This window comes from Dama dama, chromosome 2 (genome assembly GCF_033118175.1).
Source record: "Dama dama isolate Ldn47 chromosome 2, ASM3311817v1, whole genome shotgun sequence".
In the NCBI taxonomy this organism is placed as follows: domain Eukaryota; kingdom Metazoa; phylum Chordata; class Mammalia; order Artiodactyla; family Cervidae; genus Dama; species Dama dama.
Genome location: NC_083682.1, coordinates 28,287,742 through 28,313,819, shown reverse-complemented (window position 1 = coordinate 28,313,819; position 26,078 = coordinate 28,287,742). Strand labels below are relative to the sequence as shown.

Genomic DNA, 26,078 nt, shown 5'->3' with positions numbered 1-26,078 from the left:
CCATTTTTACTCAGGAGTGTGATTACTGGTTTGATCACTCTCTCCCCCTTTTGACTCTCCTTTTTCTCCCCCAGATCACCTCTATTTCCTCCCTCCCCCTTCTCTTCTCAATCCAATTCTGTGGATCTCTGTGGGTGTTCTGGGCTATGGAGAACACTTAGGGAACAGAGTACTGCCTAGATCTGTCTCTCTCCTCTTGAGTGCCCCTTTTTCTCTTCCTGCTCACTTCTATCTCCTTCCTCCCTCTCCTCTTCTTCATGTAACTCTGTGAACCTCTCTGGGTGTCCCTCACAGTGGAGAATCTTTTCACCATTAACCTAGAAGTTTTATTACCAGTGCTGTATGGATGGAGAAGTCTTGAGGCTACTGTAAGAATAAGACTGAAAACCAGAGGCATGAGGCTTAAGCCCAAAACCTGAGAACACCAGAGAACTCCTGACTACAGGGAACATTAATTAATAAGAGATCATCCTCCATACCTACACTGAAACCAACCACCACCCAAGAGCCAATAAGTTCCAGAGCAAGACATACCACACAAATTCTCCAGCAACGCAGGAACATAGCCCTGAGCGTCAACATACAGGCTGCCCAAAGTCACACCAAACCATAGACATCTCAAAACTCACTACTGGACACTCCACTGCACTCCAGAGAGAAGAAATCCAGCTCCACCCACCAAAACACCAACACAAGCTTCCCTAACCAGGAAACTTGACAAGCCAATCACCCAACCCCACCCACTGGGAGGAACCTCCACAATAAAGAGGAACGACAAACTACCAGAATACAGAAAGGCCACCCCAAACACAGCAATCTAAATAAGATGAAAAGGCAGAGAAATACTCAGCAGGTAAAAAGCATGAAAAATGCCCACCAAATCAAACAAAAGAGGAGGAGATAGGGAATTTACCTGAAAAAGAATTTAGAATAATGATAATAAAAATGATCCAAAATCTTGAAAACAAAATGGAGTTACAGATAAATAGTCTGGAGACAAGGATTGAGAAGATGCAAGAAATGTTTAACAAGGACCTAGAACAAAAAAAAAAGAGTCAATTAATAATGAATATAGGATAAGTGAGGTAGAAGATAAAATGGTGGGAAAAAAATGAAGCAGAGAGGAAAAAATAAAAAAGAATCAAAAGAAATGAGGACAACCTCAGGGACCTGTGGGACGATGTGAAACAGCCCAACATTCGAATCATAGGAGTCCCAGAAGAAGAAGACAAAAAGAAAGGCCATGAGAAAATACTCGAGGAGATAATAGTTGAGAACTTCCCTAAAATGGGGAAGGAAATAGTCACACAAGTCCAAGAAACCCAGAGAGTCCCAAACAGGATAAACCCAAGGTAAAATACCCCAAGACACATATCAATCAAATTAACAAAGATCAAACACAAAGAACAAATATTGAAAGCAGCAAGGGAAAAACAACAAATAACACACAAGGGGATTCCTATAAGGATAACAGCTGATCTTTCAATAGAAACTCTTCAGGCCAGAAGGGAATGGCAGGACATACTTCAAGTAATGAAAGAGAATAACCTACAACCTAGATTACTGTACCCAGCAAGGATCTCATTCAGATATGAAGGAGAATTCAAAAGCTTTACAGACAAGCAAAAGCTGAGAGAATTCAGCACTACCAAACCAGCTCTTCAACAAATGCTAAAGGATCTTCTCTAGACAGGAAACACAGAAAGGTTGTTATGAACACGGACCCAAAACAACAAAGTAAATGGCAACAGGACCATTCTTATCAATAATTAACTTAAATGTAAATGGGTTGAATGCCCCAACAAAAAACCAAAGACTGGCTGAATGGATACAAAAACAAGATGCCTATATATGCTGTCTACAAGAGACCCACCTCAAAACAAGGGACACATACAGACTGAAAGTGAAGGGCTGGAAAAAAATATTTCATGCAAACGGAGACCAAAAGAAAGCAGGAGTCACAACACTCATATCAGATAAAATAGACTTTAAAATAAGGGCTGTAAAAAGAGACAAAGAAGGACACTAAATAATGATCAAAGGATCAATCTAAGAAGAAGATATGACAATCATAAATATATATGCACCCAACAAAGGAGCACCGCATTATGTAAGGAAAATGCTAACAAGTATGAAACGGGAAATTAACAATAACACAATAATAGTGGGAGACTTTAATACCCCACTCACACCTATGGATAGATCAACTAAACAGAAAATTAACAATGAAACACAAACTGTAAATGACAAGTATACTATCAAGGGTGAAACAGATCACCAGCCCAGGTTAGATGCATGAGACAAGTGCTAAGGGCTGGTGCACTGGAAGACCCAGAGGGATGGGATGGAGAGGGAGGTGGGAGGGGGGATCAGGATGGGAAACACATGTAAATCCATGGCTGATTCATGCCAATGTATGGCAAAAACCACTACAATATTGTAAACTAATTAGCATCCAACTAATAAAAATAAATGAAAAAAAAAAAATAAATGACACAATGGACCAGCTAGACCTAATTGATATCTATAGGATATTTCACCCCCAAACAATCAATTTCACCTTTTTCTCAAGTGCACACGGAACCTTCTCCAGAATAGATCATGTCCTGGGCCATAAATCTAGCCTTGGTAAATTCAAAAAAATTGAAATCATTCCAGTCATCTTTTCTGACCACAATGTAGTAAGATTAGATCTCAATTACAGGAAAAAAACTATTAAAAATTCCAACATATGGAGGCTAAATTACACGCTTCTGAATAACCCTCAAATCATAGAAGAAATCAAAAAAGAAATCAAAATATGCATAGAAATGAATGAAAATGAAAACACAACAACCCCAAACCTATGGGACACTGTAAAAGCACTGCTAAGGGGAAGGTTCATAGTAATACAGGCTTACCTCAAGAAACAAGAAAAAAGTAAATAACCTAACTCTACACCTAAAGCAACTAGAGAAGGAAGAAATGAAGAACCCCAGGGTAGGCAGAAGGAAAGAAATCTTTAAAATTAGGGCAGAAATAAATGCAAAAGAAATGAAAGAGACCATAGCAAAAATCAACAAAGCTAAAAGCTGGTTTCTTGAAAAGATAAACAAAAACTGACAAACCATTAGCCAGACTCATCAAGAAACAAAGGGAGAAGAATCAAATCAACAAAATTAGAAATGAAAATGGAGAGATCTCAACAGACAACACAGAAATTCAAAGGATCATAAGAGACCTACCAGCAGCTATATGCCAATAAAATGGACAACTTGGAAGAAATGGACAAATTCTTAGAAAATTATAACTTTCCAAAACTGAGCCAGGAAGAAATAGAAGATCTTAACAAGCCCATCACAAGCACAGAAATTGAAACTGCAATCAGAAATATTCCAGCAAACAAAAGCCCAGGACCAGATGGCTTCACAGCTGAATTCTACCAAAAATTTAGAGAAGAGCTAACACCTACCTTACTCAAACTCTTCCAGAAAATTGCAGAAGAAGGTAAACTTCCAAACTCATTCTATGAGGCCACCATCACCCTAATACCAAAACCAAACAAAGATGTCACAAAAAAAGAAAACTACAAGCCAATATCACTGATGAACATAAGTGCAAAAATCCTTAACAAAGTTCTAGCAAACAGAATCCAACAACATATTAAAAAGATCATGCATCATGACCAAGTGGGCTTTATCCCAGGAATGCAAGGATTCTTTAATATCCACAAATCAATCAATGTAATACAGCACATTGACAAATTGAAAGATAAAAACCATATGATTATCTCAATAGATGCAGAAAAAGCATTTGACAAAATTCAACATCCATTTATCATAAAGACCATCCAGAAAACAGGAATAGAAGGAACATACCTCAACATAATAAAAGCTATATATGACAAATCCACAGCAAACATTATCCTCAATGGTGAAAAATTGAAAGCATTTCCCCTAAAGTCAGGAACAAGGGAAGAGTGCCCACTCTCACCACTACTATTCAACATAGTTTTGGAAGTTTTGGCCATAGCAATCAGAACAGAAAAAGAAATAAAAGGAATCCAGATAGGAAAAGAAGAAGTGAAACTCTTGCTGTTTGCAGATGACATGATCCTCTACATAGAAAACCCTAAAGACTCTACCAGAAAATTACTAGAGTTAATCAATGAATACAGTAATGTCACAGGATATAAAATTAACACACAGAAATCCCTTGCATTCCTATATACTAACAATGAGAAGACAGAAAGGGAAATTAAGGAACCAATACCATTCACCATTGCAACAAAAAGAATAAAATAGTTAGGAGTATATCTACCTAAAGAAACAAAAGACCTATACATAGAAAACTATAAAACACTGATGAAAGAAATCAAAGAGGACACAAATAGATGGAGAAATATACCATGTTCATGGATTGGAAGAATCAATATTGTCAAAATGACTATACTACCCAAAGCAATCGATAGATTCAATGCAATCCCTAAACAGCTACCAATGGTATTTTTCACAGAACTAGAACAAATAATTTACAATTTGTATGGAAATACAAAAAACCTCAAATAGCCAAATCAATCTTGAGAAAGAAGAATGGAACTGGAGGAATCAACCTGCCTGACTTCAGGCTCTACTACAAAGCCACAGTCATCAAGACAGTATGGTACTCGCATAAAGACAGAAATATAGATCAATGGAACAGAATAGAAAGCCCAGAGATAAATCCATGAACCTATGGACACCTTATCTTTGACAAAGGAGGCAAGGATATACAATGGAGAAAAGACAACCTCTTTAACAAGTGGCGCTGGGAAAACTGGCCAACCACTTGTAAAAGAATGAAACTAGACCACTTTCTAACACCATACACAAAAATAAATTCAAAATGGATTAAAGACCAGAAACTAAAAACTCCTAGAGGAGAACATAGGCAAAACACTCCCCGACATAAATCACAGCAAGATCCTCTATGACCCACCTCCCAGAATATTGGAAATAAAAGCAAAAATAAACAAATGGGACCTAATTAAACTTAAAAGCTTTTGCACAACAAAGGAAACTATAAGCAAGGTGAAAAGACAGCCTTCAGAATGGGAGAAAATAACAGCAAATGAAGCAACAAAGAATTAATCTCAAAAATATACAAGCAACTCCTGCAGCTCAATTCCAGAAAAATAAATGACCCAATCAAAAAATAGGCCAAATATCTAAACAGACATTTCTCCAAAGAAGACATATAGATGGCTAACAAACACATGAAAAGATGTTCAACATCACTCATTATTCTGTTCAGTTCAGTTCAGTTCAGTCACTCAGTCATGTCTGACTCTTTGCAACCCCATGAATCGCAGCACACCAGGCCTCCCTGTCCATCACCAGCTCCCAAAGTTTACTCAAACTCATGCCCATCGAGTCAGTGATGTCATCCAGCCATCTCATCCTCTGTCGTCCCCTTCTCCTCCTGCCCCCAATCCCTCCCAGCATCAGGGTCTTTTCCAATGAGTCAACTCTTCACATGAGGTGGCCAAAGTACTGGAGTTTCATCTTCAGCATCAGTCCTTCCAATGAACACCCAGGACTCCTTTAGGATGGACTGGTTGGATCTCCTTGCAGTCCAAGGGACTCTCAGGAGTCTTCTCCAACACCACAGTTCAAAAGCATCAATTCTTTGGCACTCAGCTTTCTTTATAGTCCAACTCTCACATCCATACATGACTATGGAAGAACCATAGCCTTGACCAGGTGGATCTTTGTTATTAGAGAAATGCAAATCAAAACCACAATGAGGTACCATTACACGCCAGTCAGAATGACTGCTATCCAAAAGTCTACAAGCAATAAATGCTGGAGAGGGTGTGGAGAAAAGGAAACCCTCCTACACTGTTGGTGGGAATGCAAACTAGTACAGCCACTATGGAGAACAATGTGGAGATTCCTTAAAAAACTCGAAATGGAACTGCCATATGACTCAGCAATCCCACTCCTGGGCATACACACTGAGGAAACCAGAACTGAAAGAGACACGTGTACCCCAATATTCACCACAGCACTGTTTATAATAGCCAGGACATGGAAGCAACCTAGATGCCCATCAGCAGATGATGGAAGGAAGCAATGGTACATATATACAATGGAATATTACTCAGACATTAAAAAGAATACATTTGAATCAGTTCTAATGAGGTGGATGAAACTGGAGCCCACTATACAGAGTGAAGTAAGCCAGAAAGAAAAACACCAATACAGTATACTGATGCATATATATGGAATTTAGAAAGATGGTAACAATGACGCTATATGCAAGACAGAAAAAGAGACACAGATGTATAGAACAGACTTTTGGACTCTGTGGGAGAAGGCGAGGTGGGGATTTTCTGAGAGAATAGCATTGAAAGATGTATATTATCAATTGTGAAACAGATCACCAGTCCAGGTTTGATGCATGAGACAAGTACTCAGGGCTGGTGCACTAGGATGACCCAGAAGGATGGGATGGGGAGGGAGGTGGGAGGGGGGTTCAGGATGGGGAACACATGTAAATCCGTGGCTGATTCATATCAATGTATGGCAAAAACCACTACAATACTGTAAAGTAAATAGCCTCCACTAATATAAATAAATGAAAAAAAAAAAAGAAAAGATTTGATGAATCTGAACACATGTTCTTTTATTAATAATATAACTTCCATTTTCAATATGGGTTCTAAAGAAAACTCATGTGCAAATGTAAAGATGTTTTAATAAATTTCCATTGAAATCTCAATGTGGAGAGTATTAACTATGTGTTTCAGCATAGTTCTCGGCTTAGACCTACGGAACCCAAGGGATTTTCCCCAACAAAAGTGCGATTAAGCAACCTGTCATGAAAGAGGAAGCAAATGGAAGATTCTTTCTCCCAACAAGTAAGCCTCTGAATGTGGGAAAGCAAAAACAGGCTTAGTATTTCTAAACCAAGCATATACTTACATCATGGAGTGGAAAGGCAGATGAGTAAGTGTGAGAATTTAGCAGTCTTTCAATGCCAAACCTTTTCTTCCCATCCTCCACGCCAAAAGGACACCGTGAGAGAATATAATAAACCTATGAGGTAAGCACAGATACACCTTTCAGAAATCTATGCTTTCTATGTTTTTCAAAATCACAATTTAACAATGTCTACTTTTTCTCAGGAGAAGGGCATGGCAACCCACTCCAGTATTCTTGCCTGGAGAATCCCTATGGACAAAGGAGCCTGGCAGGCTACATACAGTCCATTGGATCACAAAGAGTCAGACATGACTGTGCAACTAAACACACACACACACACACACACACACACACACACACACTTTTTCTCAATGCAGATACAGGCTCTGGTAATGGAAGGAATCTTCCCCTTGCTGTTTGGGGGAAGATGCAGAAGGTAGGGTTGTGTAGAACTATAGGTACTTCACCTCCTGGGTTTGAGAGCTCCTTATTCCCTCAGGGAGAGGAAGAATGGCTTATAACTTAATCTTTCTTCTCATGTCCCAAGCTCCTCTGGGAGTTCTTTGTACCAGAATCGATACTATAATTGGGGCTTTAAGTTGGAGTCTAATATCACTGCTCCTAACAGTTGAGTTAGGGTAATAGGGAGTAGAATTGACACTTGGCCAAGTTGTATTGAATGCTTTCCAATTCATTACTCTGATGTTTTATACAGGGCCTTTTCCTAATATTAACACAAGATGATGAATTTATTAACTCAAGAAGATCATACCTCTCTATATAACTACTGTGGGATTATTTACATATTTTTATCAGTCTTATCCTTTACAAAACTCTATATTTTCCTTGGGTTGTGTTCTTGTATATTTGTCAATTCAATCTCATCTGTTTTTTGTCTTTCAGAAACTTTTCAGAATTTCTGCTTTTCTGATTTCAGCCTTTTTAGCACTGTGTAGGTCTATTTCTCTTTCCCTCACCTTTTAAACATTTTATTATCTAAGGAATTGCTGATTACAAGGTCTGTCATCCTTAAATCATTATCTAATCTGGTTATTCATTTTAAGGGCTGTTTAATACTTACGTCTTGGTAAATAAATGATAATTTATGTGAGGTAGTTTTAATTTTATAAATAATGTGATAAATACTAGCTATTTTACATACTTTGGATTATTTCCCTAGGAAAGATTCACCAAAAAGAACTCCATAGTGGGGAGCTAACAAAGTGGAAAACTTTATTCTTCCAGATATTAAGACTTATGATAAAGCTATGTTAATAAATACAGCATGGTATTGTCAAATAAAAACAAATTTAGACTTAGGAGTGACCTTAAAGAATTATAGGAAGAGGATGAGGCAGACTACTGCGACACAGAGATATGGGAACATGGAGAAGGAAGCCTGGTTCAGGAAGTGTCTTTCTTTGTGTTAAGGAAGGGCTAGTCTGCATGCCAACATTGGCTCAGGTTACAGGTACATCAAAGTTTAGGGTCTTTTGGGGGAGAAAGAAGTCCAATTGAAGTTTGGTTAATTCACCTGGCAAGTACTTTGTTTCACGGGATTGATGAGGATAAATAGTTCAGATAACAATTTATGAAACAGAAGAGGACTGTGGAAAGCCTGTGTTTAAACTTTATTATCATAAAGTAATAACAAAAGGAGAAACTGTAAGGGTAAGTATAGATCTAAAAGTATAGATCTCAGCCACAAATAAGAATTCAATTTTGCCATCCACTATAACACTGATGAACCTGAAGGGTAGTACGCTAAGTGAAATAAGTCAGAGAAAGACAAATATGTAGAATATGATATGTAGAATCTAAAAAATTAAAATGAATGAATATAAAAAAACAGAAACAGATTCAGAGAGAACAAATTAGTGGTCATCAGTAGGGAGAAGGAGGTGGGAGGGGTGAGATAAGGAGAAGAAATAGGAGATACAAACTATTATATACAAAATAAATAGGATACATGGATATATTATAGAGCACAGGGAATATAACCAGTATTTTATCATTTAAATGAGTATAACCGGCAAAACTATTGAATCACTATGTTGTACAAAAAAACAGTGTCTAGGATATAGTAAGTGCTATTTAAATATTTGCTATTATTAATAGTAATAGTATTTTAAGGAAACTCAAAACTATTTTGTACATTTGAGGTGTCACTGTTTTAAGTATATACTTGCAAATATGACTAAGAAGAATACAATTTGGATACATGCATTTGGTATATGTCAAAATAGTAAGAAAGAAAGAGAGGAAGGAAGGAAAAAAGAGAGAGTAAAGAAGGGTAGAGGGATGGAGGAAGGAATGAAAGAACAGACATTTCCCTGGTGCCAAATCTTAGAGCATTTCCTTCAGAGATTTATAATTATGAATTCTTTTTCTCTTCTCTCAGAGATGTATGCAAATCCTTTTAAAAGCTAAATAAACTTCTTGCCAGTTCTCTAACTCAGAAATGTTTTTCTTAAGTTTTCTAGGAACCATCTCTTTCAAATGTAAACATCAAGAAATACAGCATCGCTGTTTCGTTTCCTCTATATGGGAGTGTAGTCTAGGCATCTGGTTCCAAGTTATAAGTACCTGCTTCACATAGATATATGAGAAGCTTTATAATTATGAACACTTCAATTAGTAGATGAACTTAGAATAAATTATGTGGCAAATAGTACAGCCAAGCCTAACAGAAGGGTCATCTATGAAATACACATTGTGAGGCTCAGATATCATGATGATTGTGAAGATGCTTTGAAAAGTATGAAATCCTGTACCAATGAAAGATGTTCTTGTAACACTGTACAGTTTATATGTACATGAACTACAGTGTTCCAGTTGAAGATAGGAAGGAAGGGTCTTTTCTACATCAATTTTCCAAATAACTTTCTGAACAGAGCAAGAACAGTATCGCTCCACTATGAAGGAGGGGAAGTTGTTGAGTTTTAAAGCTGAATTAACCTAAGGTATTAGCACTCGTGTCAAAAAACAAGTAAAGATAAATGAGTACTGACCTTTCTATACCTGAACAAGTGACTTACTTAATCCTATAAGTTCAATCGCCTATTGCTAGCAATTTTTTAAAGCATTTACAGTTTACAGAGAGCTTCATGTATACTGCCACAGTTCCGGTGGCTCAGATAGTAAAGCATCTGCCTGCAATGCGGGAGACCCGGGTTCGATCCTTGGGTTGGGAAGATCCCCTGGAGAAGGAAATGGCAACCCACTCCAATATTCTTGCCTGGAAAATTCCGTGGATTGAGGAGCCTGGTGGGCTACAGTCCACGGGGTCGCAAAGAGTCGGACGCGACTTTGCTTTCGCTTTTTCACTTTCATGTATACGCTTTCATTTGATCTTTCCAAGAATGCTAGTCTTTACCATTCTCTCTGTTTTAAGACAGAGTATCTGGTTTATAAAGTAGATTTGTGAATTAAAACCTGGCCTTCTGATTTCATGCCATGTGCTCAACATTCCCTTAAATGTTGCCTCTTAGATCTGCTGTTCCTGCTGCTGGTGCTTTTTAATCCAGGTAAGACAAGGGAGAGAACTTTTAGTTTGCTGATTTGCATTTTTTTTTTTTTAAATTCTAGGTATTACATTTTGTTTAATATTCCTGTCAGTGAATTTTTCAAAAAACAGATCTAGGGACTAGAAGAATGATTATTTCAAAATCTTTCTTGGAAACTTAGGAGTGGTAAATCTAAGGGGAATGAAGTCTCTCATTTCTCAAGGAAAGAGTAAGTAATCTAAAGAAGACTCTTGTCATTGTTAGAACCCTGGTGATTTCATTAGATACCTGGGGAAAGAGTAACAAAGAACCTGAATTTTTTGCCTCTAAAGTCAGATCAATAATAATAGGATCTCACACTTAGTAAATCCCTCATGCATTCCACACACTATTCAAAGTCATTCACACCTTAACTCATTTAATTCTCAGGGTAGCCTATGAGGTGGGCATTACTCTTATCTTAACAAAAAGAAACAGCGGCAAGGAAATGGTGAGAGATTTTTAATGAGAAACTTAAAGATTCTAGGACTACAACTGGAGAGGAAATATTATTATAAAAAAGACTGAAAATGGTTTTAAATGAAAGGAAAAAGCTCTGATGTTTCTCAAATGCTGTCTATTGTGGACAAAATAAAATAATGCCTGCCATTTCAATAAACAAAGAATGTTGCCTGCCACCAAGCCATTTACCACTGCAGCCATCCCACAATGGGTAATTCAGGACAGAGAAAAGCAGGACACATAGTTAAAAGCAGGTCCTACATAGTTAAGAGGTATACCAAAGGAACAATTTCAACAAGCCCAGACTTCTGAATCTTCCCATACTCAGAAAAGCACTAAAATTATTAACTTGAGATATCTGTGTTTTGCGACTAGCTGTAATCTTTTAATGCTCCACTACACGTTGTGTGTGGTTTTTTTTTTTTTTTCTAGCAAAAACTCCTTTTTATCCTGGGTCCTCCATGACCTCTTTGCAACAGTTCCTCAGAGTTATCTGAGGCTGTTTCTGGGCTATAGTCTATGACAATGTCCCTGAATAAAACATAATTCTCAACATTTAGGTTGTGCTTCTTTTTTTCCCAGTCAACACCATCTATAAAGAAATTAAAACATTTCATTTCCATTTGGAATGACCAATATTTCTCCTAATATGCACTGAATATATAAAATCAAATGCTAAAATTATAGAATGATCTTACAGAAATCTTACATCAAAGTCCTCTAGGTCTCAATTAAGTAATTTCCCCAATATTGCATGAGGCCTCTCTTTGCTATATTCACACTGTCAACCATTCACTTTTATGAAACAATTTGAGAAATAGGGAGGTTGACAGGGTTAAGTGGTCCAAGATGGACATTCAAACTTGCCCAATATCATGGAACACATCAAAATTTACACAGAAACACCTTGCAGTCATGGTATTGCCCACGTACACATATAAAAGCACACTTGAAGGGATGTACGCAAAGGTTTTCTCTACCTACAATTCTGTTTCTTGATGAGGACGGAAAGAAGCTTGACTCATCTTGAATGAGGAAGAGCTCTTGCCGATGTCTGGTGAACTGGACAGTGAAATATTCCGGGGTGGGGTGCTTCACATCCCGGGGGAGCTTCAGAGGCTCAAGCATACACCTAAAAGGGATTCTGTCATCTGAGGGAATATCACTCTCCTTAACAGGCATTTTCATTCCCAACACTTCGGCGTAAGTAACTAACACCTCCCAAGGGGCATGGATCTTGACAAAATAAGTCCTTCCATCTTCAGAGTTCTGTATAAAATGGAGGCAAAATAGTGGAAAGATTACTAAATTGATTAAAGAAAGAAAATATTTACAAAACCTCAAATTAAAGATGTCACAGCATTTTCAATTTTTTGAAAACTTTCACCAAAATTTCTAGAAGAGTAATGCTTAAAACAGTGGTACATACCTTCTTCTTGTTTAGTTGCTCACTTGTATCTGGTTCTTTGTGACCCTATGGACTGTAGCCCACCAGGCTCCTCAGTTCATGGGATTTCCCAGGCAAGAATACTGGAGTGGATTCCCATGTCTTTCTCATATATATATATATATATATGTATATATATATATATATATGTATATATATATATACACACACACACATACACACATGTATAATATGTGGGTTTTCCTGGGGGCTCAGTGGTAAAGAATCTGCCTGCAATGCAGGAGGGGCACAGGTTCAGTCCATGGGTTGGGAAGATCCCCTGGAGAAGGAAATGGCAACCCATTCCAGTAATCTTGCCTGGGAAATCCCATAGATAGAGGAGCCTGGTGGGCTACAGTTCACTGGGTTGCAAAAGAGTCAGACACCACTTGGCAGCTAAAAATAACAACACACACATACATATACACACACACATGTATATACACACACATTATGCATGTGTGTGAGAAAGAAAGAGACATAGCAAAACAAAGTGAGAGTCTTTTTAAAAATATATTTCAGGGTCAATGTACACGAGCCTGATATCCATAGAAACACATGCGGTTCTGGACAATCCCTTACATTTTTAACAACTAGTTATTAGCTCAGAACTGTGCTTAGGATATATGAGAAATACACAAAGTATAAGATGTACTTGCTCTTCTTACCCAGTTTCAATGTATTGCCTATACCTAGGAGAAGAACTTTAGGTAACAACAGTTAATTACAAAGGAGAATAGTTAAGTTACAGATAGAATATGTGGCATAATTCATATTTATTAGAGTTTAGTAAGAAAAAATTCAGTGATAAATATGAAGTAGAGAATATTAACTTAGAACTAGAGTATTAGAGTTTCATGGACAGGGTTGGATCTGAAATAGGTCTTTAAAAGCAATATGGAAAGAAATTCTAGACAAGTAAACAGTAGGCTAGGACAAAAAGAAGTCATATTAATGAGCAGAAAAAATGTCTAGGCCTTAGCTAAAAGTTTGTGTTGCAAGATAGCCAGGTTAACTAGTTAAGATGTTAGATTATAGGCCACCTTCAAAATGAGACAGATATGAAACAAAAACCATGTCTTTACTTTCTCTGGATCCTGACGAGAACTATGCATGCCTATTTTTAAAGTGTTTCACTCATCACTCATCATCTCAATTTCAGCACACTGACTTAGTTATTCACCTAGAATATCACAGGCCCTATCAACCCCAGTGCAAATGTTGGTAAGCCAGAAAAACTATTACTTTGCTCCCAAACACAAAAGTCTAGTCAGTCAAAGGTCAGAGCACAGGGAAACAAAACTTAAAAAACCAAGACTCTGGTATAGACTAATAACTACATTTACCATTTTATCTTCAATTTCCAACTCAAGACCAGTTTTTCTGAGATTTTGTTCAAATTCTTTTCTTCTTTCCTGTGAAAAACAAATCAGTAGAATTCTGTAAAATACTTTTATTTGCCCAGTGATAAGCAGACTTGTTACACAATGACTGGGCCTTCAGACATTCCCTGGTTGTATATAAAAGCATTCTATGTATTACCCCCATCTGAGTGCCATGAATGACTTTTCACCTGTATTATAATTCACACTATAACTATAAAAATCAATATATTTAGGAATAACCTCCAGGAAATATGCAGGACTGCTCCTCTGAAAAAAAAAACACAGAAAACTTTATTAAATTAACATAAAACATTTTGATAAACAGAGATATATTATACTTCTAGTTGGGAAGACTCAGTCCTACAAAGATATCAGACACTTTAAACAAATGACATATTGAATGCAATTTTCAGGCAAAATATCGTCATGACTTTTTAATTATGAAGAATAGCTTCACTCAGAAAAAGTAAAATTAAATTTAATTCAATTAAATGTAAATAATCATTACATGCGAGCTTTAAAGCAATAATTAACTATTCAAAATGCTTTTGGCTTTAACTGTAAGTGTGAAAAATTATAACTGTGATTTAAATATAATTCAAGTATGAGTTAACCCTCATGTAAGTGTAAAAAATTGCAACTGTGACTTAAATGTAAAAAATTATGATATAACTATGAAAAATAGTAAATGAAATTTTAAAAGGTTTTACTAGGATATCACAGGACATATCTTCAAATGCATATGTCCACCTTGAGAGATCTTCAAACTTTACAAAGAATATAATTTTAATGTGTTCTTTTTCTCCAACATCCAACATTTACAAGATGTGAGAATATGTTTACTAACAATTCTCCCCTATCTGATACTTTTTCACAATTGCCCTTCTCTTATGTTACCAACAGAAAAAGCAGGCTGCAATCCTCCAGGAAAGCAAAAACAGAACAAAAACAAAACAAGGGGTGAGAAGGACATTCAAAGTACATTATCAGTATTAAAAAAGTGAATAAGTTCAGTTCAGTAACCTAGTCGTGTCCAACTCTTTGTGACCCCATGGACTGCAGCACGCCAGGCTTCCCTGTCCATAACCAACTCCCGGAGCTTACTCAAACTCATGTCAGTGGAGTCAGTGATGCCATCCAACCATCTCTTCCTGCCTTCAATCTTTCCCAGCATCAGGGTCTTTTCCAGTATGTCATTCTTCCCATCAAGTAGCCAAAGTATTAGAGTTTCAGCTTCAGCATCAGTCCTTCCAATGAATATTCAAGACTGATTTCCTTTAAGATTGACTGGTTTGATCTCCTTGATGTCCAAGGGACTCTCGAAAGTCTTCTCCAACACCACAGTTCAATAGTATTAATTTTTCGGCGCTCAGCTTTCTTTATAGTCCAACTCTCACATCCATACATAACTAATGGAAAAACCATAGCTTTGACTAGGCGGACCTTTGTCAGCAAAGTGATGTCTCTCCTTTTTAACATGCTGGCTATGTTGGTCATAGCTTTTCTTCCAAAAAAAGTGAATACCTCCTCTCATTACAGTAACAAATGCTTCTGTGAGACATGGGTACACCAGTTCTCCAACTTCAGTAAAACTGAAAGCTGAGCTAAGTATTGTTAGGTGATAGACCATCAAATGTTACTTTTATGACAAATCACTTGGCAATCTGCTGCTGTAATTCAGGAGTTCACCCAAGAAGATTAAAGCTGCTAAAAGAGTACCATTTCTGTTCCAATCTACTTATTTATCTGAACAAGCCTAATTTATACTAACATTAAAAAAAAAAAAGAATATACTTGAAGCTGAAACATCTCATTCTAGAAATAATTCTCATACATCTACGAATAAAGGAAATTTGGTTGGGCTTCCCTGGTGGCTCAATGCTGGGGAGTTGTTGCCAGGGCAGATGACATGGGTCCAGCACCTGATCCGGGAGGATCCCACACGCCATGGAGCAACTAAGCTTGTGTGCCCCAACTATTGAGCCTGTGCTCTAGAGTCTGGCAGTAGCAACTACTGAAGCCCATGTACCTTAGAGCTCATGCTCCTCAACAAGAGAAGCCACCACAAAGAGAAGCCTGAAAACCACACGAGTGAATAGCTACTGACAGCCACAACTAGAGGGAAGTTTGTGCAGCAGCAGTGAAGACCAAGCACAGTAAATATGAATAAATCAACAAAATTATTAAAAGAAAAAGAAGATATTGTTTAAAGCCCCTGCATTCATTTCATGAACTGATGCATTTAGGATGAGTTTACTTTTGATGTTTGATAATTACTTGTCAAATAGTATTTCAAGTTTTACCAATTATGCACTTGTACAACTGTATTAAAAAAAAAAAACCCTCAAAAAACAAAAGAAAAAGCTTAAGGCTTAGATCATTCTGATGAAGAAATAAAAACCCTTCCATGTACATACACATTTGTTGTAGCAAACTTGACTGAACAAATGATAGAAGCCTCCTAAATATAAAACACATTTACATTAGGAAAAAATTACACAGAGAAAGTGGAAGGAAAATTTTAGGTGGAGAAAAGTAAATTATGTAAAATTTGAAGTGTTAAAAAAGTTTCTTCATATAATTCATTTTTTCAAAATAAATGATGATGGGTGACAAATTGCCATGACATTTACCTTCTAGGGGTACAAGCTAAGAAGTGATTTAACTGGACCATTTACAATACACTATAAATTCTGTCCTTTGCAACTACTGAAATATATGATAAATAACTGTAGATGAGGAAGACTTGTAGATGAATCAGGCTTTGAGGAGAAGTCCAGGAGTTCATTTTAGACCGGCTGAGTCTGAGATTCTGTAAGACTTCTGAGGAGAGATACAGAATAGCCATATAGGAAAGAAGTATGAAGTGGAAAAGTAAACAGAATTAGCACAAACATGGTCTTAAATTTTAAAACTGTGAGACTGGATGTATCATCAAAGAAATCAATGTAGATTGAGACAGGAAGAGGATCAAGGACAGAACCTAAGGCACTACACTAACAATGGATCAGGGCGAAGCAAAAATTGAAAAGCAGTGGCTAGTGAAATAAGAAGAAAACCGAAAGAATGTGGAGACTTGGAAGCCAAGTCAAGAATGTGCAGCATAGAGAAAGGAATGCTAAGTAGTGGCAGACACTGCTAACAGGTCAAACAAAATGAGAGTTGAGACTTGAACACTAGATTCATTTATATAAACGTGAGAAGAGTGGGTGAGGTTAAGGCCTGATAGGAATGGGTTTAAGAGAAAATTGAGACAAAAGAAAACAGAAATTGACAGTAGCTAGCAGGGAAACAATCAAGAGAAGGTTTTTGTTCTTGCTTTTTTAGTTTTTATTTTTTAAATATGGAAAAATTAACATCACATTCACCTGTTGAAAGAAATGATTCAGTAAAGAACAACACAAAATGCAGTTTAAGGGAGAAAGAATCATAAAAGCAACATCCCTAAGTAGGCATACTATAACAGGCTTAAAACTGCTATTCTTAGAGAGGCCTGACTTCAAGGTTGGTTCTGGTGTTTGGAAACTGATTTGGGGGAGGGTTCCCACCACTCTCAGATCTACTAAGAGTGGCTGACTTCACTTCACCTGTTTTGTACAAACTATGTCATTTATACTGAACACTTGCTTCCCTTCAGGACTATGAAATATTGGTATGAGCTGAGCAGAAGGTGACAAGTAAAATCCTACAGCACTGCATCATTAATGAGTTTCCATAACAGTCAACACTTCCAGTGCAATGTCACACATCGTTACTGGAAAAATCAAGTGCGTTCCATGACTCCCCTCCACCTGGCGAGAACTCTTACAAGCTTGTATCTGATTTTCTCTGAATTTTGTCCCATGCATTCTTTTCCTTTTGCTGATTTTGCTTTACTTATTTCATTGCAATAAATCATAGCCATTGCATATGGCTGCATGCTGTGTCCTGTGAGGTCTTTTAATGAATCAGCAAACCTGGGGGTAGTCTTTCTGATCCCTAAAAATGGATTCAGGACACAAGCAGAGTTCTTGGCTTTAGACAGAAGGACAGACAGCTCATCTGTGGTAACAGAAAGAAAGGTAGATTACACAGATGGAGATACTGGTAGATGGACAGATATGGTAATGAAAATTAATAATTTCTCTTCTACTTGCTTCAGTTTTCTCAATGACTTAGAAAATTGGTCAGCCAAGCTTGAAAATAGGAAGGATACATCCAAGATAAGAGAGAGAAAAGTTATAAAACAGTCATCCAGCAGATTGGGAAACTGAATAATTTAAAGAAGTGTGACTGCCAGATAGCGTTAAGGGCCTAGTTGAGGTCCACTGGCACAAATATGAGATAAAGTCAGTAAGTGAGTTATATGTCTTTCTTTCTGCATGGTTCTGGCATGTATTAGGTAGACAGTTGGGTTTAACAAAGTTGTTTTGCGAAGTTAAGTATGATTGAGAGAGGACCAAGGGGTTTGATGGCATTTGCCATAAAGTATAACTTGATATGAGATTTAAACTGAACAAGCATAAAAAAGAGCATAAAGATAAGGAGCAGCAGTAAGAAGATTAACATAATTATATTTAACCTGGTCCTGGTGAGTTGAAGGAAGAAGGATATTGGTCAGACAGCTGGATACTTGGAATGAGATTGTAAGAGTTGTAGCTTTTAGTAATGGCAAGTTCTAGGGGAATGAAGGGCTGAGTTAGAGACTAAGATAACTGGAAAAGGGAGTTCAATGAACAGAAAGGCCAGGATGAAAATAATCATCTATATATGCATTGAGATTATAAATAATTAAAAAAGGAGCTTGGGTGTAGAGAGTATTAGTGAACCAGGAGCTAAAATTGTTGAGAAACTTTTTGTTAACAAAATCTTCCCTGTTGGAAGATCAGGGATAGAATAAGGGCAGCGACAATACTGGGTAGTGATAACTCCGATGAGATTTTTTTTTTTTCCATTTATTTTTATTAGTTGAAGGCTAATTACTTTACAATATTGTAGTGGTTTTTGCCATACATTAACATGAATCAGCCATGGATTTACATGTGTTCCCCATCCCGATCCCCCCCCCCACCTCCCTCTCCACTGGATCCCTCTGGGTCTTCCCAGTGCACCAGCCCTGAGCACTTGTCTCATGCATCCAACCTGGGCTGGTGATCTGCTTCACCGTTGATAGTGTACTTGTTTCAATGCTATTCTCTCAACATCCCACCCTCGCCTTCTCCCATAGAGTCTAAAAGTCTGTTCTGCACATCTGTGTCTCTTTTTCTCTTTTGCATATAGGGTTATCATTACCATCTTTTTAAATTCCATATATATGCGTTAGTATACTGTATTGGTCTTTATCTTTCTGACTTATTTCACTCTGTATAATGGCTCCAGTTTCATCCATCTCATTAGAACTGATTCAAATGAATTCTTTTTAATGGCTGAGTAATATTCCATTGTGTATATGTACCATAGCTTCCTTATCCATTCATCTGCTGATGGGCATCTAGGTTGCTTCCATCTCCTGGCTATTATAAACAGTGCTGCACTGAACACTGGGGTGCATGTGTCTCTTTCAGATCTAGTTTCCTCAGTGCGTATGCCCAGGAGTGGGATTGCTGGGTCATATGGCAGTTCTATTTCCAGTTTTTTAAGGAATCTCCACACTGTTCTCCATAGTGGCTGTACTAGTTTGCATTCCCACCAGCAGTGTAAGAGGGTTACCTTTTCTCCACACCCTCTCCAGCATTTATTGCTTGTAGACTTTTGGATAGCAGCCATCCTGACTGGCATGTAATGGTACCTTGTTGTGGTTTTTATTTGCATTTCTCTGATAATGAGTGATGTTGAGCATCTTTTCATGTGTTTGTTAGACATCTGTATGTCTTCTTTGGAGAAATGTCTGTTTAGTTCTTTGGTCCATTTTTGGATTGGGTCATTTATTTTTCTGGAATTGAGCTGCAGGAGTTGCTTGTATATTTTTGAGATTAATCCTTTGTCTGTTGCTTCATTTGCTATTATTTTCTCCCATTCTGAAGGCTGTCTTTTCACCTTGCTTATAGTTTCCTTTGTTGTGCAAAAGCTTTTAAGTTTAATTAGGTCCCATTTGTTTATTTTTGCTTTTATTTCCAATATTCTGGGAGGTAGGTCATAGAGGATCCTGCTGTGATTTATGTTGGAGAGTGTTTTGCCTATGTTCTCCTCTAGGAGTTTTATAGTTTCTGGTCTTACATTTAGATCTTTAATCCATTTTGAGTTTATTTTTGTGTATGGTGTTAGAAGGTGTTCTAGTTTCATTCTTTTACAAGTGGTTGGTCAGTTTTCCCAGCACCACTTGTTAAAGAGGTTGTCTTTTTTCCATTGTATATCCTTGCCTCCTTGTCGAAGATAAGGTGTCCATAGGTTCATGGATTTATCTCTGGGCTTTCTATTCTGTTCCATTGATTTATATTTTTGTCTTTGTGCCATACCATACTGTCTTGATGACTGTGGCTTGGTAGTAGAACCTGAAGTCAGGCAGCCAATATCACTGATGAACATAGATGCCAAAATCCTTAACAAAATTCTAGCAAACAGAATCCAACAACATATTAAAAAAATCATACACCATGACCAAGTGGGCTTTATCCCAGGAATGCAAGGATTCTTTAATATCCACAAATCAATCAATGTAATACACCACATTAACAAATTGAAAGATAAAAACCATATGATTATCTCAATAGATGCAGAAAAAGCCTTTGACAAAATTCAACATCCATTTATGATAAAAACTCTCCAGAAAGCAGGCATAGAAGGAACATACCTCAACATAATAAAAGCTATATATGACAAATCCACAGCAAACATTATCCTCAATGGTGAAAAATTGAAAGCATTTCCCTTAAAGTCAGGAACAAGGGAAGAGTGCCCATTTTCACCACTACTATTCAACATAGTTTTGGAAGTATTGGCCACAGGAATCAGAGCAGAAAAAGAAATAAAAGGAATCCAGATAGGAAAAGAAGTAAAACCCTCACTGTTTGCAGACGACATGATCCTCTACATAGAAAACCCTAAAGACTCTACCAGAAAATTACTAGAGCTAACCAACAAATACAGTAATGTCACAGGATATAAAATTAACACAGAGAAATCCCTTGCATTCCTATACACTAACAATGAGAAAACAGAAAGAGAGATTAAGGAAACAATACCATTCACCATTGCAACAAAAAGAATAAAATACTTAGGAGTATATCTACCTAAAGAAACAAAAGACCTATATGTAGAAAACTATAAAACACTGATGAAAGAAATCAAAGAGGACACAAACAGATGGAGAAACATACCATGTTCATGGATTGGAAGAATCAATATTGTGAAAATGGCTATACTACCCAAAGCAATCTATAGATTCAATGCACGCCCTATGATGCTACCAACGGTATTTTTCACAGAACTAGAACAAATAATTTACAATTTGTATGGAAATACAAAAAACCTCGAATAGCCAAAGCAATCTTGAGAAAGAAGAATGAAACTGGAAAGAAGAAGGAATCAACCAATGAGATTTAAAGCTCAGTAGTTTTAGGGCTAAGCAAGGGAGGATGGACTGGAATCAACAACAAGATACAAGGAGAGCAGGCATTCATCCACCTCCAGAAAAACAGTCCGCAGGGGAAAAACCTCCACCACTTAAGAGGGCTGCTGAGGATGGCATCAAATCCCTAGGAGAAGCTAGGCTTGAAGAGACATTCAGACAAGAGCTGAAAGTGGTGACAGTGAATGAATTTTAGTGCCCTGGTGGAAGAGTTTCCAGGGAAAGAGTAGAAGAAAAGAACAGGGAGGGATATGTACAGGGACTTACATAATATCTTTAGTTTTTTACTTCATGGGACATTTATTTCCTATGTTAAGCATGTTAGTAAATGTGTGTTTATATGCTTACCCATTGCTGTTGTTGTTCAGTCACTAAGTCATATCCAACTCTTTGAGGCCCCATGGACTGCAGGACACCTCAAATATTTAATGGCTCAATCAGCAAAGAATCTGCCTGCAAAGCAGGCAACCCAGGTTCAATCCCTGGGTCAGGAAGATCCCCTGGAAAAGGAAATGGCAACCCACTCCAGCATTCTTGTCTGGAAAATCCCTTGGACAGAGAAGCCTGGCGGGCTACACAGTCCATGGGGTCACAAAAGAGTTGGACACAACTTAGTTGGACACAACACACTAAACCAACCAACCAATATTTACTAAGCATCCATTATTCTCCAACTACTCCTCTAGGCATTCAAGTATACAGTAAGAAACAAGACAAAGTCTTTGGTTTTGTGAACTTACTTTATGGTGTTGGAGACAGTAAACAAGTAAAAAAAAAAAAAACAAAAATAAATAATGTAAGTTTAGAAAGTGATAATGTAAGTTCAGAAAGAACATAATGTCAAGGCTATTTCAGATAGAATGGATTAATGAAAGCTGAAATGAAATTGAATACAAAAGATAAATATTATATTCATACATACACCCAAATTCTGGTTGTCACATTTAAGAACAAAGGTGAGCTACAAAAAGAAGCCCCTGCCCAAAATGTTAAAAAAAAATTGAAATTACATATGTATTTTTGGGTTGCATATTTTGTAGTCTTTCCACTCAGTTTCTGCTTCCAGAAATACTCTGGGGCCGCTAACCTTTACAAAATAATTTCAGTGGAAAGACCCCTGTCAAATTATGGAATGTGCTTCTTATTATTCCCACCTCTGTCTCATAAGTACTTACCGCCTTCAGTTCTGCTTCTTTCTTTATGTCATCAACATAGGAAAGCACAAAATCAATTTTCCTAATCCCATCTCTGAAGAAGATAGAGTCTTTGCTTTGTTCATCTTTTTTAAACTGCAGGAGACATGAATGGCACAGCTTTAAATTACAGTTTTATTTTCAGATGGCAAAAACATGAAAGAAATTAAGTTAAAATTTGGTCACCATCTAATTTCATTTTCCGAAAATGACAGATAAAGACAGAGCTTTCATCAATGGAAGATCATGCTTATTTTAGAAAGTCACATCCATAAAGAAGTTACATATTAAGCAATGAAGACTCAAGATGAAACTAAGCATATTGACTACATGCACATATAATAAAAATGTTACAATTATACCAAAATACAAAATGAATACATGTATACATTGATCCCAAAAGCATATTCAGAGAAAGACTTGTTAATTCATTAAGCAAAATACCAATAAGTCCAACAAATAATCCATGGTCACATACTACTTTAGGGGTATAATTCATTACAGACTAATTAATGAATCTCACTGCAAGAACAAAAACATAATTAATGCTCATGCTATGTTTTCATAAAATTGCTTTTTAATTAACTTTTTGAAGGGTTAAAATCAAGATGCAACTAAAAATTAGAAAGCAAGTTAGCTTGCTAGCTGGCTTCAAGTAAACTCGCATACAAATCTCCTTTTTTTTTTTCCATTTATTTTTATTATACAAATCTCCTTTTCAACATCAATTATTTAAGTGAGCTAAAATCAATGCCCTGTTTAAATCTGTTACCAATTCTCTCAGTAAAATGGTCAGACTTGCAAATTTACCCTTCACATGTATGGTTCATTAATTCCTCCCCTTTCAAAACTACAAAAACATCAGAGAGCTTCAAAAAGAAGAGATTTTAAGTTTGACTGATTTGGTCCTCTTGGGAGTTCATATGTAATATGTCACAGTTAATATTTGGAACAGCCCACATATAATACCTAGAATGATGTAAATAGATGATACAGTGCATATCAGTGATCTCTCTATCCCTGTGATGCAGATTTATAATATAGACAACTTTCCAACTGCTTGAGCTAACTAGTGAATGGGGAACTGGGTTTTTAATTTTCATAACTGGTATTTATTTCAGTGTATGAGTTTCTTTTATGGTATTCTATGCTGTTTTTCATTCAAGTTAGGCCAGGCAAATCACGCATAAAAAGGACTGGATGTAGATCAGTCAAGCAAGAATAAGAAAAAAAATCTCATGTTTGATCTGTGGTTTATGAACAGAATAACTGTATTTTATTTATATGAATGCATAACTAGTATGTCTCAGAAAGAACTAGCTCCCACTGCACAGGAGGAAATGAGTGAAAAAAGAATGAAGAAATAAAAAATACTCAAGGAGTGCAGAGATTACATATCAAGATTTCATCATTTAAATGTTATGTCTGAGTTTTTTGCACCCCAAAGGATACATAGTCATCTCTCTTCTCATAAAAGAAAGTTAAAAAAAAAAGACATGAAAAATTCGAACTGTTATCATGTTATAGATCTTGATTATAAATCACTAAAAAAAGTGAACAAAATGAAAAATTATTTGAGCTCTTGTACGTTGTCACAGGATTAGCATATTTTATGAAATTACCAAACTGGGGAAGGGAAAATAATACTAATTAGATTAAATACAGTCAAAGCAAAAAATTAGAGGGAAAAATAATAATCTTTTTGCTCTAAGTCTGGGTCAGTCATATTTTGTCTGGTAAAGTTTTTTTTTTTTAATGACATATATTGGTAAGAATTCATATCATTTGTTTGAACAACTAAATTTAGGTCCACAAAGAGAAGTTCTGGTGACAGAAGATGTGCATGTAGAAATCAACAAAATTCACACTCAGTTTTTTTCCATTAGGGAACAAACAAAGTAGCTGGACTATTTAATCCAATTATTTCCTGAATGTTCAGTCAAAATGTGCTGTGTTTAGTTGCTCAGTCATGTCCAACTCTTTGCAACCCCATGGACTGTAGTCTGCCAGGCTCCTCTGTCCATGAGCATATGTAATTCCCTTCTCTCAAAACCCAAAGGCTACCTAGAAAAAACACAAATCTCTATCATTATGTCATTCACTAACTATAAACTGGAAACAATTTTTAACATACAGAGAAATCACCGGTAGCCCTGTAAACACTATGAGGAGAGTCCCATGGACGGGGGAGCCTGGTAGGCTGCAGTCCATGGGGTCGCGAAGAGTCAGACATGACTGACTGACTTCACTTTCACTTTTCACTTTCATGCATTGGAGAAAGAAATGGCAACCCACTCCAGTGTTCTTGCCTGGAGAATCCCAGGGACAGGGGAGCCTGGTGGGCTGCCGTCTATGGGGTCGCACAGAGTCTTACACGACTGAAGCGACTTAGCAGCAGCAGCAGCAGACGTCCTTAGGACTGTTCACAGAAACTGGTTGACTTCAACTGGGGCACAAAAACATGATAATTTTGTTACACGTAACTGAAAACTATGAAAACATCTCATTATTTTGTTTTGCACAAGACATGACATTAAGATCATTTTTTTTTGCAGTGTGTGTGTATATTTTTTTATTTATATTTGATTGTATTTGTTCTTGGAAATGCCTGTTTATAGTGAGGCAAACATCTGGGTGGCTAATGAATGAGGTAGTTATTCTAAGGCTCATAAACTTGGATTCTTCATGGAAACTCATAAACTTCTGAAACTGTATGTAAATTTAAAGTGTGTAAGTGCAAGTGTGTGTATTTGTGTGTTTGCAATTACATTTTTTTAAAGGAAGAGGTTCCAAAGCTTGAATCAGACCCCAAAAAGATTACAAATCACCATTCTAAAATCTCAGTTGCCTGGGAATAGGAAGCAATGACAAAGTCCCTCAAACTAACAGCATTCATTGCAACAAAAATGACTCAGGCTAGCAATGCAGCCATCCAAAGCACAGGCAGTTATCATTCCGCACTGGTTACCAGAAGACGCCGCCTCAGGAACAAATTGTATCGCGTGGCAGGCTGGGAAGCAATCAACAGAATGTTAGCAAATCCTGCCCAGAATTAAAGAAGATTTCCCCCAAAGCAGACATACAAACAGACAAACCCCAGTATGATCGTTCATGTGAATATGCATGTGTATGTGTAACACTTCAGATCTGGAAGGTGGGAGAAGACAGTAAGAAGAAAAGAAGAACAAAAAAAGAACAAAAAAGAAGACAATAAAGAATAAATGAAAGAAAAAAGGGGACTTTGAAGTAAATTTCCCTAAATCCTTTTACAGTAACTTTAAATAATACACATTTGTGGACCTGGATTAAGAAAGAAAAAGAAAAAATAATGAAGGAAAACATGAGAATGGAAATGTAAAGTAAAATAGATGTAGTAGAAATTCTGTTATGTATGCCTATATACATCAGGCAAAGAAAGCAAAATTATTATAGTTATTCTGGGACCATGTATGGTATGAAAAGCTCACCCAATAGTGTAAAATATTTCATTACTGAAAAAAATACTGAAATTACCATTACCATATAAGTGTGTGTGTAATTACTTTTTTAAGAAAGA

At 36.8% G+C, this 26,078-nt stretch overlaps 1 protein-coding gene across 1 annotated transcript in view; it reads right to left on the bottom strand.

Moving 5' to 3' along the window:
• The window catches only part of ANO5 (anoctamin 5), a 99,884-nt gene that overhangs the window by 53,367 nt on the left and 20,439 nt on the right, over positions 1 to 26,078 (bottom strand). Inside the window, exons 4-7 of the mRNA XM_061168003.1 lie at positions 22,505 to 22,618; positions 13,745 to 13,813; positions 11,936 to 12,220; positions 6,945 to 7,058 (exon numbers count right to left, since the gene is read on the bottom strand). Of these exons, the coding sequence (XP_061023986.1) occupies positions 6,945 to 7,058; positions 11,936 to 12,220; positions 13,745 to 13,813; positions 22,505 to 22,618 (582 nt within the window). The remainder of the gene's footprint in view (positions 1 to 6,944; positions 7,059 to 11,935; positions 12,221 to 13,744; positions 13,814 to 22,504; positions 22,619 to 26,078) is intronic.